The sequence below is a fragment of the Haliaeetus albicilla genome, unplaced genomic scaffold (assembly GCF_947461875.1).
Source record: "Haliaeetus albicilla unplaced genomic scaffold, bHalAlb1.1 scaffold_83, whole genome shotgun sequence".
NCBI lineage: Eukaryota > Metazoa > Chordata > Aves > Accipitriformes > Accipitridae > Haliaeetus > Haliaeetus albicilla.
Genome location: NW_027212537.1, coordinates 1 through 16,607, shown reverse-complemented (window position 1 = coordinate 16,607; position 16,607 = coordinate 1). Strand labels below are relative to the sequence as shown.

The following is a 16,607-nucleotide window of genomic DNA, read 5'->3' as shown; positions in this document are numbered from 1 at the left end:
CCATGCCAACAAAGAGCTAGAGAGGTAATTAGAATCTTATTGAAGGAAATAATACCCCGATTTGGTATTCCAGAAGGAATCTCCTCTAATAATGGGCCTCATTTTCTTGCAGAAGTCATGCAAGAGATTTCTAAATTTTTACAGATTAAGTGGGAATTACACACCCCTCGGAGGCCACAATCAAGTGGGAAGCTAGAAAGAATGAATCAAACTCTTAAAAGGCAACTTGCTAAACTGTGTCAAGAAAACACACCTTAAATGGGTAGAAACTTTACCTATAGCTCTTTTACGAATTCGAGTAACTCCTAGGGTCAAAGGGAAAGTAAGTCCTTTTAAGGTTGTTTATGGGAAAGCATATCCCATGAGTCTTTCTAACATCACAGGAGACCAAATGCATATAAAAGGGCAGGCTGATGTTAAAGAGTATTTGATTTCTCTTTCGCATACTTTATCTTCACTACACAGGTATCTAAATCAGAAGGCCTCTCTCCTGTTGGATAAAGGTGGAAAGGACCTCACACCATGTTATTGAAAACCTGTACTGCAGCCAGAGTAGAAGGAATGGACTCCTGGATTCATTACACGCGAGTGAAAAGAGCACCAGAACCAGATCAGGGAAAGTGGACAGCCACAGACTGGGAAACTCAAATTTCAGCTAATATCTGAGACCATTGAACTCTGAGAGAATGAAGAACCTGAATATTATAATATCCCATTTGGTACTAGCAGTAGGTCAAGAGAATTTGGTTTTACAGCTTATCCAGTCCTTTGGGCAAATCCAGAGTGTTAGTGTAACCGCTTGTCTCCCTCCATCTGAGCTGGCAGACAATCCTTTAAATTGGGGAATATTACCTTTCTAAGAAAGAAGAAGAACAACAATGGAAATAGGGTGGTTAAATAAAATATTACATGGAACAGGATCCTCCCTTACTGGATGGCTGGCAAACCTAATTTAAACTTCGACCACTGTTGTCATTATTACAATCATACTTTGTGTTGTTTTAAGTTCTATCAAGAGACTGGTTTTACAAGCCATGGCTAGAGCATATGTAACGATAAAATGAAGTAGTGAGACTTATGAGACTCATATGAAGAGATCTCATAGTCTCAAAGGGGGGTGTATTGGCTTTGTGTGGCAAGGCTTTGGTAGCGGGGAGGGGTTACAGGGGTGGCTTCTGTGAGAAGCTGCTGGAAGCTTCCCCTGTGTCCGACAGAGGCAATATCAGTCGGCTCTAAGACGGACCTGCTGCCGGCCAAGGCAGCACCTCTGTGATAACATATTTAAGAAGGAAAAAAAAGTTGCTGGGACAGACAGAAATGGCAGCCCGAGAGAGGAGTGAGAACATGTAAGAGAAACAACCCTGCAGACCCCCAGGTCAGTGAAGAAGGAGGGGGAGGAGATGCTCCAGGCGCCAGAGCAGAGATTCCCCTGCAGCCCGTGGGGAAGACCATGGTGAGGCAGGCTGTCCTCCTGCAGTCCATGGAGGTCCACGGTGGAGCAGATCTCCACCTGCAGCCCGTGGAGGACCCTACGCCAGAGCAGGTGGGTTCCCGCAGGAGGCTGTGACCCTGTGGGAAGCCCGCGCTGCAGCAGGCTCCTGGCAGGACCTGCGGATCTGTGGAGAGAGGAGCCCACGTTGGAGCAGTTTTTCTGGCAGGACTTGTGACCCCACGGGGGACCCACGCTGGAGCAGCGTGCTCCTGAAGGACTACACACCGTGGAAAGGACCCATGCTGGAGCAGTTCGTGAAGAACTGCGGCCCATGGGAGGGACCCATGTTGGAGAAGTTCATGGAGGACTGTCTCCCGTGGGAGGGACCCCACGCTGGAGCAGGGGAAGAATGTGATGAGTCCTTCCCCCGAGGAGGATGAAGCGGCAGAAAATAACGTGTGATGAACTGACCGTAAACCCCATTGCCCGTCCCCCTGTGCCACTGGGGGGGGTTGGTAGGGAATCCGGGAGTGAAGTTGTGCCCAGGAAGAAGGGAGGGGTGGAGGGAAGGTGTTCTGAGATTTGGGTTTATTTCTCATTACCCTACTCTGGTTGATTTGTAATAAATTGAGTTAATTTTCCCCAAGCGGAGTCTCTTTTGCCAGTGATGGTAATTGGTGAGTGATCTCTCCTGTCCTTATCTCGACCCACAAGCTCTTTGTTATATTTTCTCTCCCCTGTCCAGCTGAGGAGGGGGAGTGATAGAACGGCTTTGGTGGGCACCTGGCGTCCAGCCAGGGTCAACCCACCACAGGGGGAAATGATGTACTTAAGAAATTATGTACTTAAGCCACACGAAAAAGGCCACAAAGGTCTTGTGAAACAAGATCCCCTTTGTATAACCAATGCATGCCTTGCTAACAACTGTGCCCCTGAAGAAGAACTAAAAGACTGAGAAGAAGGGAACATCCTACCCCAGGAGGCGCCAAAAAGTTGAATAATTGCTAATAGGCATGAAGTCAGAAAAATCTTCGAAAACTGGAGGAAAGGTAAAGAAAGGTGGCAGGGGGAGATCATGACCACCAACTCAATTCCACACCAAAAAGACTTACCCCCCCAACTCTCCTTGAGCATGTGCTGTAAAAGAAAAGAACACTGTACCTTTAATTCCAAGCAGGGAAACTTTAGCCCAATGGAAACTGTGCGAGATAAGCGACTCCCAGTAATAGTTTTTGGAAGAACTTTGGAAATTGAATATGTATAACTGAACTGTATAAATTGCTTGCCCATTTAGGCATGAGGGGTGCTAGCTTTGCGGATTACCACCTAGCCCCCATCTTTGTGTAAACAAGAACTGGAATAAAATACCTCTGCTCTGTGTTTATATTGGCATTTTGCACACCGGGTGAATGACCCCACTTCTGGGACAACAGTGGGGCAGGCAAAGCACCGCATCCCGCAGGCCGAGGGGCTCAGGCACCCACGTCGCTGCCGGAGGATTGCCGGCAAGAGGTTTGGCATCTGGAGAGGGGCTGCTGGGCCAGGGTGCCCAGGCACCCACCCCACTCCCCCAGCCGCAGCCACGAGTGCTCTCAGTGCTGGAGCAGAGGCCGTAGCAGCTGCCTGTGCCCAAGCCTGTCCCGAGCGGAGGGAAGACTTTGCTGGCGAGGAGCAATCCAGTGAAGGCATTGCTGAAATTGCTGGGCTTGAAGTTGCTGCCGGGCCAGGAGGGTGCCGCGGGGTCCTTGTGCAGGAGGAGGGGTGGCAGCGCCTGGGCACCGTTCAACTCCGGGGAGCTGCAGAGCAGGGAGTCCCCGAGGCCGTTGGGGAAGGTCGCGGCCACCGCCTGCGCTTTCCAACCCGGCTGGTCCATCAGCTCCTCCGCCACCTCCCTCTTGGCCCTGGCTGTCTTCTTGGAGCCCTTCCCGCAGAGCCGGACCACCCTGATGCTCTCGCCACGCGGACAGCTCTGGTGGCCGAGGTCCTCAAGGCTCCTCAAGGCTGAAGCGCTCCCCAGGCTCTTGTACTCCACCAGTGCGCAGTGCTTGCTCAGCAGCTCGGGGAAGTCTGACGTGTATTTCCGCACATCCGAGGGCAGCTTGCGGCCCGGCCGCAGGATGCGGATGGAGGCGATGGTGCCGAAGGGGCTGAACATCCTCGTGATGGTCTTGAGGAAATTCTTCTGGAGCAGCAGCAGCACGTCCTGCTCCAGGGTCAGCAGCTCCCAGGCCAGCAGCAGTCTGCTGGGGGGGACACTCAGCAGGGACTCGGGGATGGGGACCCATGATACCGAAAAGCCAGTCGAAGAAACTCTCTAAGACTCATTTTGGAGTTTTAGAAAGTAGGCATTCTTTATTGCAGCGCTGGATGCACGGGGGATAGTTCCACCTAGCACGCGTGCCACAGCTTCAGCACAAACAGGTTATATGGAGTAACCAATTACATATTAATCAGATTAGTATACATATACATAAAAGTTATTGTAACTGAGTATCATAGTATTGCCTACATCTGATCACATGCAACGGTTCTTCATTTGAGTCAAAGGGCTGCTTTTGCGACCACCGATCCGTTTCAAATTCTGTTGGCTGACCTTCAAGTCTTGTTCGTCATCCTTGTTCTTTGATCTTGGAGCTTAACATGGTTTCAGTCATATATGGTCAGTTTCAATATTAATCTTATCTAATGTACAGGAACATCCAGTCATAAGAGCAAAGAACTGTAAAACTTAGGAGTAACTACCTCTACTAGTTAATTACTTGGCTACACTTCTGTCTCTTTTTTCAATCATAGTGTTAGTATAAGATTTCTAATAATTATTTACCAAATCTCACTTTTACAGCCACCTAGCAGCAAACCAGTTTCCACGGCTGGTACAAAATATTAAAACCAACAAATATTTAGACATACCATACAGAATGTATGGACATATGCTATCACCCACCGCCTCACTTTGGTGCCCTCCTCGTTCACCTCCAGCAGCTCTGAGAACCGCAGGGTGTAAAGCGTCAGCCACCAGTCATGCGTCAGGTATTTCACCTGAGGGACAGAGGGGGCCACTGTGTCACTGTGAGTCTCCCCAGGCAGGGACCACCCTAAACCCATCATCGAGGCAGGCTGCACCCCCATCAACCTGAGGTCATGGCAAGGCAATATCCCCCTTTCAGGATTTGTGGGAGAAGGCCGCCTGTGCTCCCGGACCATGGCAAGAAGACACAGCTTCCCTGTACATCACACCACCAGTGCTTCCCTGCAGTTTTTTAGTTAAGGCATGATCTCTCCCAGAGCAGCCTGGGGGAACCACGGGCAGAAGAGGTGAACCCAGCCCTGGGCTTGGGGTTTGAGGACCCCTCACCGCTTCCCCAGCCACCCTCCCTGGGTGGAGAACTGCTGCAGCACGTTGAAGGCAGACAGCAGGGCCCAGCTCTGCACCACCAGCGCTTTGCCGGGACACAGGCTTCCTGAGCAGAGCCTGGACCTCCCCGAGCACCTCACCGCAGACAGCCAGAGCACACCCAGACACCCAGGCATCCTCCACGTGGAGGCCACTTCCCACCCCGGCTGGCCAACGCAACGGGCTGCCTACCTTCTTCAAGGGTGTCAGCAGTTTGATGCTGACGAAGCCCATCTTGTTCTTCTGGACATGTTTCAGGTGAACTCTGCTCATTGTAATACCAAAACACACCTCCACCCCCAAAGTTACCCATCTCCAAGGTGCGACCAACCCCCACTGAGCACGCGCTCTGAATTTTCTCTAGCATACACCTTTAAAAGCAAAGCGAGAGAACTTTATACCAATCAAAGGAAAGGTATGTGTGACTAGAGTCACTCAAGCTCCACCGAAAAACTCAGAAAACATAAAAGGTCTTAAGAGAGGAGAAATGCCAGGGAAGACACCATCACAGACAAGTCGGGAGGACATCACTGACTTCTGGCATCAGTCGATGGGCTGAGCCTCTCTCCCCCCGCCATAGGGATGCCTATTGCGTGAGATTTGAACACTCGGCTGTACCGAGTGCTTCCCCGGGAAACTTAGAATTCTTTAGAGCTCTTTTCTTTCATCATTTAACGCGCCTGTAGGCAACGGTATTGTCACCTGCACGTGCTTTGCAGACAGTCTATTTATCACGGGCAATCCAAAAGCACCTGTACCGTTGCTTTAATAAACTGCGCTGCTCATTCATCTAGTCGTGATAATTTGTTAGCGCAACCAAACTCCCGAAGTCTGGTCATTCTCGTGCGTTGAACGCAGCTAAGCCAGAGTGCAGTACGCTATTAAGGCCATCCCTCATCGTGATAGTTCAGCACATTGAACGCGACCACCCTTAGAGCGTCGAATTGGACATCACTCAGAAATTAAACCCAGCCGTCCCTAGCCCCTCTGACATCTGAGGATAAGCTGGAACGCAAGGCGGTTTATTTTCTGCCAAACTTCTGGACTCGGTAACGCAACACAGCCCCCGGGGCCGGCGCCCCAAAGGCCTTCCTCCGAAGGATGCTGGGCCGAGGGGCAGTGGGCAGCGCTGCGCACGGGGGGCCCCCTCACACCACCCCCCTCCCTCCCCCCGTGTCGCAGTGCCACCACCCGGCAACGCAGCAGTCACAATGCCCCGGGGCACTATAAAAGGGGCAGCCTCCCCTGTCCCACTGCCAGTCTGCCTGGCAGGCGGCCCAGAGACATCCCAGAGGAAGTCTGTGAGGAGCCGCTGGAATTACTTGCCGGGCGCTGAGGGAGGAAGACCGGAGGCTGCACCAGGCTGCTGGAGACGAGAAGAACCACCAAGCCCTGGAGGTGCCCGAGGCCATCAGGCTTTTTTGGATGGAGAGCTGTGGCAAGACCAAGGGAATGCCTTCTTGAGGAGCACTGCAGAGCTCGCCGTCCTCACTCCCTGCGGAACCAGTGGCAGCAGCCGTAAGAAGTGGGATGCAGAGATGTTGCCAGGGCTCCCAGTGCTTTGGAGCACCCGCTGGTGGCCCGAAGGCGTGGGAAGGATTCTTGCCCCCAAGGTCGATCAGGCCGGGGGCACTTGGCCACTCTCGGAAGCCCCGAGGTGGCTCCAGGTTCAGGGAGAACAGGGCTTGGGCATCCCCTGGGGGGCGTGACCAGCCTGCGGGACCAGGAGGCAGGTCTTGCTCACACGTGCTCAGGGAATAGCCGATCGCCAGCTCTGGGGTCAGGAAGGAATTTTCCCCCGGCGCAGATTGGCACTGGGCCCCGGGGGTTTTTTGCCTTCCTCTGCAGCACTGAGCAGGACCACTTGTCAGGGCTCCTCCGGTCCATTTTGGCTAGGTTACTGCCTGCTGCTCGTGCAAGATCTTGGGTAGCAGCCCCAGACTCCTAAAAGGAAGCTACCCTTGAGGTTTTTTCTTTTTTGGAGGAAGCTCTCCCCTTTGGGATCCACCTGTGACTCCTCCCAGGCATCTCCCAGAGCCTTTTGGCCTTTTCATAGCTATCTTTTCTTAGGATCTTAGGTCCGTAAAGCAGAGGCCAAAAGATTCTGGGAGATGCCTGGGAGGAGTCTCGGGTGGATCCCGGAGGAAAGAGCTTCCTCCAAAGGAGAAAAATCATCCGGGGTAGCTTCATTAGACAAGTCTGGGGCTGCTACCTGGGATCTCAGCTCCTTATAAGAAAAGGACAAAAGACTCTAGGAGACGCCTGGAAGGAGTCACAGGGGGATCCCGGAGGGCAGAGGTTCCTCCAAAAAAGAAAAAAACCTCAAAGGTAGCTTCCTTGGAGGAGTCTGGGGCTTCTACCTGAGACCTTAGGTAGGTAAAGCAGAGGACAGAAGACTCTAGGAGATGCCTGGGAGGAGTCTCAGGTGGCTGTCGGAGTTGAGAGATTTCTCTACAGGAGAAAAAAAATGTCTTGAGCTACTTACTTGGAGGAGTCTGGGGCAGGTAGCTGGGATCTCCAGTCCCGAACACAGAGGTCAAAACATTCTGGGAGACGCCTGGGAGGAGTCTTGGGTCAATCCTGGAGGAGAGAGCTTCCTGCAAAAGAGAAGAATCATCTTGGGTAGCTTCCTTGGAAGAGTCTGGGGCTGCTACCTGAGGCATTAGGTAGTTAGAGCAGAGGCTAAAAGACTCTGGGAGATGCCTGGGAGGAGTCTCGGGTGCATCCCAAAGAGGAGAGCTTCCTCCAAAGGAGCAAAATCATCTTGGGTAGCGGCCTTGACGAAATCTGGGGCTGGGCATCCCCTGGGAGGCGTGACCAGCCTGCGGGACCAGGAGGCAGGTCTTGCTCACGTGCTCAGGGAATAGCCGATCGCCAGCTCTGGGGTCAGGAAGGAATTTTCCCCCGGCGCAGATTGGCACTGGGCCCCGGGGGTTTTTTGCCTTCCTCTGCAGCACTGAGCAGGACCACTTGCCAGGGCTCCTCCGGTCCATTTTGGCTAGGTTACTGCCTGCTGCTCGTGCACCACGAAGATGGCCTCTCGTGCCCTGCAGCTAGGGGGAGGAAGGCTTTTTTTCCCCCACGGTGGGCTAGCAAGTGTCCCCGGGGGTTTTTTGCCTTCCTCTGCAGCACTGAGCACGGCCCCTCGCCAGGGCTCCTTTGGGCCGTTGTGGCTAGGTGCCCGCTGCTCGTGCTCCACGAAGGTGGCCCTCGTGCCCCGCATCCGGGGGGAGGAAGCTTTCGGACTCCCAGGCCGGGCTCCAAGGGATGCTCCCGGGGGTTGCTTCTTGTCCTCTGTAGCACTGAGCACAGCCCCTTGTCAGGGCTCCTCTGGGCCCTTTCGCCTAGCTCCCTGCCTGCTGCTCTTGCACCTCCAAGGCACCGCTCGTGCCCTGCCTCTCTCGGGCTCTCTTGCCCAGTGCAAGTCTGGAGCGGGAGCGGGAGCGAGCTCTGCTCTTCCCTTAGCTCCATTTCCCCAGGGCTTATGGCTTGGGCAAAACAGCCTGTGCTTGGAAGGGCTCCAGGCTTGCTGCCCCATCACGAGCTGCCACTTTTCACCTCTCCCTGCACGCAAATCAAGCGCAGGGCCGGCACGAGAGCGCCTTTTGTGCATCGTTGGCCAAGAAGCACAGCGGCGGAGCAAGTTGCCGAACGCAAAAATACGCTTTTCACCTCTACCTGTCATACTTTGGAAAATACCCCACAGTACCACACACCTCCTCCTCCTCCTCCTTCTTCTTTTGTGTGTGGTCGGTCCTGATCCTCATTCTGCATGTTCTCACTCTTCAGGAAACAGGGACTGCTTGGCCTGTATTCCTCCTGCTACTTTCTGTAGCTCTGGGACTTGCCTTTGCCAGGCTGCAAAGGATGTTTTCTCAAGCTCAACTGAAGAATGCATCAGCCTGCTCCTGGCTACACAGGCACATTGTGTTAAGGCTTGTGAGCATCAGCTCTGAAACAGACTCAGAAAAATAAAAATAATAGCCTGTTTCCACTTGCAACCTTTGTGTTATGTGTCCTTCAAAGTGGTTCTGGAGCTGAAACCCCCCTGGCGTTTCAGGCAAATAACAGTCTCGTTGGTATTTGACTCATGGTGAGCACAGGGAACAGAGCAGAGTAGAACAGAACAGAATAGAATGGAATAGTTCAGCTGGAAGGAACCTACAACCATCATCTAGTCCTGACCATTACCTGACCGTTTCAGGGCTGACCAAAAGTTCAAGCATGGTATTAAGGGCATTGTCCAAATGCCTCTTCAACACTGACAGGCACGGGGCATCCACCACCTCTCCAGGAAGCCTGTTTCAGGGTGTGACCACCCTCTTGGCAAAGAAATGTCTCCTCACGTCAAGTCCAAACCTCCCCTGACAGCGTGGTAGCAAGTGTCCCTTGGTAAGGAACGGTGAGGAAACCGTGCATGCTCTCTACATCTCTGCAGAATTCCTGCAGAGGGAACCAAACCCCTGTCTTTCACCTCTGGCATCACCACAACCAAAGGAATGTCTGTGGCCTACGTGCCCTTATTTACATAGTCTGAAGGTACAGATCCATTTTGGCACCAACGCACAAAATGGCAAGGAGAGTACCTCTCTTAATCTCTCAGTACTCAAAATACTAAAACCTAAAGGAAAAGGAGACTTGCCAGGGTTTGAGGTAAGATCCGAACATCTTCCCACAAACCGAGGTAGGCAAAGAACTCTCAGAAAGGTTCAAGTCACAGGTGAGCTGTGGAAGTTTCACCCATGGCTGAAGCGCCTTTAGTATCCCATATAAACACGGCCAACGCGTGTATTTAATAGAAAGGCTGCGCAGCTGGGTTTCAGTGGGACAAGGGGATGTGACGGCAATAGCAGCAATGGGCTATTTTGACAGTTTGGAAGAGCTGTCTGTCCTTTGCCTGGCTGGGCTTTGGTCACGGATCCAAATGGTCCACGTCTGAATACGACCAACCTTTCCTTCCACCACACCGGGGTCACCTCCGCGCACTTGTTCCTCAAAGCCTGGCTTACTTCCGTGGCGGGCTCTTGGCACCCACCATCCCAACCTATGGCTCTGGTTACACTTTGGCTTGCCTCCAGGCTGCGGCTGCCGAAATCACCCCCCTTACGCCCCACGAAAAGGGGTTGTGTCCAGCCACATCAAGTCCCTGCTCCTCCTGGCTGTGGGGCCGCACAGGCTTTAGCTCTGGCGCAGAGAGGGGACGGCTAATAGGGGCGGTCTCTGCGCTGCACGCTTGGTTCCTGCCATGGCCCGAGAGAAGAGGAACAGCACCAGGCTTCTCCTTGCGAGCCGAGTGGCAGAGCAGGCGCCAGGGACACCCAGCAGCTGGGCCCAGGGCATGGCCGCCAAGGGCAGGGAGAGACCCCCGGGCCTCCCGGGCACAGCGACAGCCCGTGGAATGATTGCTGGAGGTGACTTGTCGGTATGACACACGTCCCCCCGCCCCTGAAGGGAAGGTGAACCTCCAGGGAGGAACACAGTGCACACGTCAAGAATCGGTTCCGTGGTAGCTCCCTAAGCAACGTGACCTGCAACTTTAGACGTCAGCAACACCAGGGGAGCTTGGTACGCTGACTCTGAAAAGGAACACAGAGGGTGGAGCGGAGCCGAGACCCCGCGGCCAGGCTCGGTGATCGCAGGGGTAGGCAACCGGAAGGATCAGAACGAGAACGCTTGGTCCCTGCATTGAATCCACTGAAGCAAGGAGGTAAAATAACGGCGGTTCTGTCAAGCTAACGCCCTACACTTCTGGTTTATATCACACGTGCCCACTTCTGGGGTACTCACACGCAACAGCAGGTCCTTTGGGTGAACTTTGCTCATTACAACACCAAAACACACCTCCACCCCCAAAGGTACCCACCTCCAAGGTGCGACCACCCCCCACTGAGCACGCGCTCTGAATTTTCTCTAGCGTATGCCTTTAAAAGCAAAGCGAGAGAACTTTATACCAATCAAAGGAAAGGTATGTATGACTAGAGTCACTCAAGCTCCACCGAAAAACTCAGAAAACATAAAAGGGCTTAAAAGAGGAGAAATGCCAGGGAAGACACCATCACAGACAAGTCGGGAGGACATCGCTGACTTCTGGGATCAGTCGATGGGCTGAGCCTCTCTCCCCCCCGCCATAGGGATGCCTACTGTGTGAGATTTGAACACTTGGCTGTACCGAGTGCTTCCCTGGGAAACTTAGAATTCTTTAGAGCTCTTTTCTTTCATCATTTAACGCGCTTGTAGGCGACTGTATTGTCACCTGCACGCGCTTTGCAGACAGTCTATTTATCACGGGCAATCCAAAAGCACCTGTACCGTTGCTTTAATAAACTCCGCTGCTCATTCATCTAGTCGTGATGAAAAACAAAAGAAAAGAGAAAGCCCCAAACCCAAATGTAAAGGAGCCTCAGCGCCGGAGGACGAGCTCTCCTCTCTCAAAGCAGCCTGGGGGAACCACGGGCAGAAGAGGTGAACCCAGCCCTGGGCTTGGGGTTTGAGGACCCCTCACCGCTTCCCCAGCCACCCTCCCTGGGTGGAGAACTGCTGCAGCACGTTGAAGGCAGACAGCAGGGCCCAGCTCTGCACCACCAGCGCTTTGCCGGGACACAGGCAGCCTGAGCAGAGCCCGGACCTCCCCGAGCACCTCACCGCAGACAGCCAGAGCACACCCAGACACCCAGGCATCCTCCACGTGGAGGCCACTTCCCACCCTGGCTGGCCAACGCAACGGGCTGCCTACCTTCTTCAAGGACGTCAGCAGTTTGATGCTGACGAAGCCCATCTTGTTCTTCTGGACGTGTTTCAGGAGGAAAGCATCCTTGGCCAGGTTCTCGTCAGAGAGGTGGAATTCCACCTGGGACGCAACCCTCCTGACCAGCTGCCGGTCAGGGACTGAGTAGCTGCAGTCCAAGAGATCAGCCCCCAGAACATCGCTCGCATCGCAGAAGCTCCCGGCAAAGCAGCAGGGACACGGGTGTGACTTGGTGGCCTTTGGGATGTGCAGCACTGCCCGGTCCCAGCCACAGCGGTGCAGATGGCAGAGTGTTGAGGAGCGGGGTGGCTCAGCTGCGCTCTGAAATGAAACGGAGTTTTATGGTTTTAGAACCGCGCTTGCCTTCACGCCCCCAGCATCGGTCCCTGCCACAAGTTACGCAGCAGATGGCCTTGCGCAATCTTGCAGCCAGAGGTGCCTCACCAACAGAGCGCCATCTCTTTAATTAACAGGATACAGGCCAGGAGAGATCTTTGGCCTCCGGTTCACGGCAGTTGTCCCGACTCCCCCAGGCCACACACTGTTCACACAGCGGGAGCGAGAGGCCTGTGTCCTTGGTACCAGGGGGTCCTTGCTAGTGCCGAATCCTCCAAGCACGAGGAGGGGATGTACTAACCCCATCCCTGGGGTCCCGTAGAGCGCAAACAGCCCCAGCGCCCCGACACCGGACGTTGGGCAGAATCCAGTCCTTTTCTGGGAGCACGCGGCGGCGGGTACCGTCTCCTCCTGGGTGTCACGCACCCAGGGAAAGCGCCGCCCCCTCCGAGGGGGATCCAGAGCTGCTGCTTTTCCCATCAGGAGACTAAAAGACCTGACAGCACTACTGGAGCGAGGGCTGGGGGAAAGCGTGCCACTGAGCGACACCGCGTGACCTTCCTTCGCGCCCTCGAGGTCCTTTTTCCTATTTCTGCCTCGCTCCGGTCAACGCAGCGAACAGAAGCACGGGCAACAGTCGCAAACGCATTTGCCATCTGGCGCAAGGAGGCTGCGGCTGCAGCTTGGTCCCCGCTCGGCTCGGCTGAATCAACTTGTTCTTCTTCCCCCACCGGAAAAATACTGTTGAAAGCAAAGAGGATTTGCACCCGCAGACCCTGAGAGCCGCCTGTAGGCCCCGGGGGCACCCCAGCCTCCCTTAACCCTTTCCCTCCCCAGGAGGAGCTGGGGAGGCTCTTGGGGGTGGGGCGGAACACAGGGAGCCCCCGCATTCCTTCCGGGGAGACGCCAAAGAGTCCTTGGCAGCCAACAGCCAGAAGGGACCATGGCGCGGCCACCAGTGCAGCTCCCACTGCCTGGGCCCTGGGGCCCCCCGGCACCCCAGCTTTTCCAGCCATTCACGCTCCCCAAAACCTTCTACCCCCGAGGTAGGGACCGACCCCAACCCCTGCAGCCCAGGGACGCTCTTGGGGGGCAAGAGCAGAGGTGACCGCCGGCCATCGCTCCTCTCTCTCTTAGGCTCAGCCAACCTGTGCCACCTGCCCGCGCAGGAGCAGCCCTTCCCTGCAGCCCGGCCACCCCAGGCCCCCCAGGCACCACCAGCAGGTATGGCACCCCAGTCTGCTCTGGCACCTTCCCCATCCCCATCACACCCCTTCCCCCGGCACTTTTCACATGGGGGTTCAGCAAGCCCCGGTGAGCATCCTTGCCCTCGCCCGGGCGGCACGTGCCCAGGAAAGCCCATCTGCAGAGAATTCCCCAAATATTTGGGGCCACCTCTCCCGTTTCACCTCCTAGATACGAGTCTCCTCCCCGATTTGCAACCCCGTCCCACCGGCACAGCAGCTCACCCTGTGGGGATCGCCCCGGCCACAAGCTCCCCACGCCCCTGGCCCAGAGCTGGGGGATGTCGGCCATCGGGGCCGGCTCGGCGGGTGCCCCTGGAGAGTCCCCCCGCCCCAGCACGGCTCCCCCTCACCCACACAGGGCTGCAGAGAGCTCCATGTGGCTGCCTCTTCGACCCCCGCGTCTTCCGCATCCAGTGGACAACCACCCACCTGCCTCCGCCGGCCACCGCCACGCTCGGCCAAGGCGCCGCTTCTCTGCCGGGTGCTGCCCTGTGGGGTCCCGGGGGCTGCGGGGCCCCCCTGGCCTGGACAGCCCCAGGGACCCCCCAGGGCCAACCACAATACCTCACACCCTGTGAAAATCAGAGGAGTGGCGTGGCCCCAGCCCCTCTGGAGCTGCCACTGTCCATCCCCGGCTACCAGCACAGCGAGGGGCAGTTGGCACAGATCAACATCCCCAGCACGGCCACCCCTGTGGGGGCACCCCTGGGCAGCGATGTCCCCCCCAGCCCCTGCGCTGCCAGCCACAACCAAGCCGTTGGGGACACTGCAGGCGACCTTGCAGTGTCCGAGGAGATGCTCCTGGAAGAGGCCCTAAGGCTCTTCAGTTGCTCCCTGGATGGAGTGGGGGTCAGCCAGGATGGTCCCAGCAGCAGCCCCATGTCTGGGGACCCTGCTGGCACCAGCGGAGCGGAGAGAGGGATGGCCCCAGCCCCCCCAGCGATGCCAACACCCATCCCCAGCTACGAGAACATCGAGGGGCCGTTGGCCAAGATCAACACCTGTGGCATGGCCACCCCTGTGGGGGCACGCCCAGGCAGTGACGTCCCCCCCAGCCCCTGTGCTGACCCCCACAATCAAGCCCTTGGGGAGCCTGTAGGTGAACTTGCAGCGTCTGAGAAAGTGCCTCTGCAAGAGGCCCTAGTGCTCTTTGGTTGCTCCCCGGATGGAGTTGGCGTCAGCCAGCATGCTCCCAGCAGGAGCTCCATGCCCGGGGACGCTGGTGGCACCGGCGCAGCCACCCCCCACCGCGACTTCAGCTCGCTCTCGCTGCCTGAGGAGATGCTCACCCCTGACTACTGCATCCCCGAGCTCAGCGACGCCATGCTGAGCCTAGAAATATTCAACATCATCGGGATGGAGCCCCAGGAGCTGTGGGAGGATGCCGGGATGGACCTGCCACCATCCCCACCTGCCACGGCAGGCAAGCGGAGGAAGAGGCAGGCGCAGAGCTCCTTGCCAATGCCACCCAGCAAGCGCAGGGCTCTTGCGGCCAACGTGGGGGTGTGAGGGGGGGGCGGGGATTAGACAGGGGTGAGAGGGATGGAGATGGGGGGAGTGGGGGGTGGGAGAGGAGGGGCGGTATTTGTTGAAGGAGGGGCCGGGGAGGGGGGTGGGGAGGGGTTAGACCAACTTGGATGGGACCTTTTCTCTTGTCTTTTCAATTAAAAGCTCCTTCTCCAGAACCGCTCCGTGCCTGTGTGGGAGGGGGAGGGAGAGCAGGGGGCACCAAGAAACAGCACCCAAGAGGTGCAAAAGCCCCGCTGAGCCCCAGATCCGAGCCGGGGAAAGCCCCGAGGGGAACCGAGCCACCCCCAGGGCCGAGTCACCACCAGCGGGGCAGGCAACGGTGGGGCGGGACGCGGACGACTCCCCTCTCCCCTTCCCCAGGGGGAGCAGCCCTTTGGTGGGGAAGCCAGGACAGACAGCTCCCTGCAGGACTCACGGACACGGCCCCACGCAGAAAGCAGCACAGAGCCCCTGCGACAAGGACAGACCTCGGGGGCCGGGGGGGACACGGGCACACACGACAGCAAGGGCTGCAAGGCCTTCGTCTTGAACACCACCAGCGTCCCCTCCAGCGGGGACAGGGCTCGGTGCAAAGCCCTTCAAAGCCTCAAGACCATCATGGCCTTCCTCGGGTCCCACTGACCTCAGCCCCGGAGAGCCCAGCTTTGCCTCACTGACACACCAAAATAACCCCAAATCACCCCAAGAATGGCGAGGGAGGGAGCTGCAGGCCACGCAGGGACCCTCCTCCCCTTGTCTGGCTGCACCTTGGGCAGCTGCAAGACCATGAAGGGGAGAGAAAAAATCAGAAGGAAAAAAAAAAAAAAAAAATCACTGCACCGGCCAGAAAGTGCCTGGAAACTTCATCCCTCTTTATTGCCCATTTCCCATGCGAGCTCCACAACCTGGGAGCAACGCAGTCAACGGCACCTTCGAGAACCAGACTCACAGCCTGCTGCAGCTGACCCTGCTTGCGCAGCTGAGGTGGGCTGGATGATCTCTAGAGGTCCCTTTCAGCATCCATTCTGTGCTGCTGTGACTCTGTCTCCGCCGTGGTTTAACCCCAGCCAGCAACTAAGCACCACGCAGCCGCTCACTCACTCCCCCCCATCCAGTGGGATGGGGGAGAAAATCGGGAACAAGAAGTAAAACTCGTGGGTTGAGATAAGAATGGTTTAATAGAACAGAAAAGGAGAAACTAATAATGATAACACTAATGAAATGACAACAGCAATAATAAAAGGATTGGAATGTACAAATGATGCGCAGTGCAATCGCTCACCACCTGCCGATCGACACCCAGCTAGTCCCCGAGCAGCGATTCCCCCCCCACACTCCTCACTTCCTATACTAGATGGAACGTCGCATACTATGGAATACCCTGTTGGCCAGTTTGGGTCAGGTGCCCTGGCTGTGTCCTGTGCCAACTTCTTGTGCCCCTCCAGCTTTCTCGCTGGCTGGGCATGAGAAGCTGAAAAATCCTTGACTTTAGTCTAAACGCTACTTAGCAACAACTGCAAACATCAGTGTTATCAAGGTTCTTTGCATACTGAACTCAAAACATAGCACTGTACCAGATACTAGGAAGACACTTAACTCTAATCCCAGCTGAAACCAGGACACTTTGAACCACTTAACATTCCATGAGAAATACCCCAAGAGCTCAAGAAGAAAGAGCAGAAAGACAGGAGACAGGTGAAAGCCTAGAGCACCAGCTAGACGGAATGAAAGACCCTCTTCCTTCTCTGAAGCTTCAGCAAGGCTTCCTTCACCTGCTTGTTCCTCCGACTGTAAATGACGGGGTTCAAACTGGGGCTGACGAGACTGCAGAAAAGGGAAAGAACTTTCTCCCTCCCAGAGGAGTTACCGCTCCCGGGCCCCGCGTACATGAAGATGGCGTTTCCATAAAAGACACCCACCACGGTCGGGTGGGAGCCACACGTG

The 16,607-nt window shown here is 55.8% G+C and overlaps 1 protein-coding gene across 1 annotated transcript; it reads right to left on the bottom strand.

The window, feature by feature from the left end:
- Positions 1-2,813: 2,813 nt before the first annotated feature.
- LOC138684306 (uncharacterized) lies at positions 2,814-14,035 on the bottom strand. The gene is made up of 4 exons (XM_069777987.1): positions 13,794-14,035; positions 11,560-11,785; positions 4,377-4,471; positions 2,814-3,744 (listed from the first exon to the last, which is right to left on the bottom strand). Exons 1-4 carry the CDS (start codon positions 14,033-14,035, stop codon positions 2,814-2,816), a joined length of 1,494 nt encoding a protein of 497 aa, XP_069634088.1.
- Positions 14,036-16,607: the final 2,572 nt, after the last annotated feature.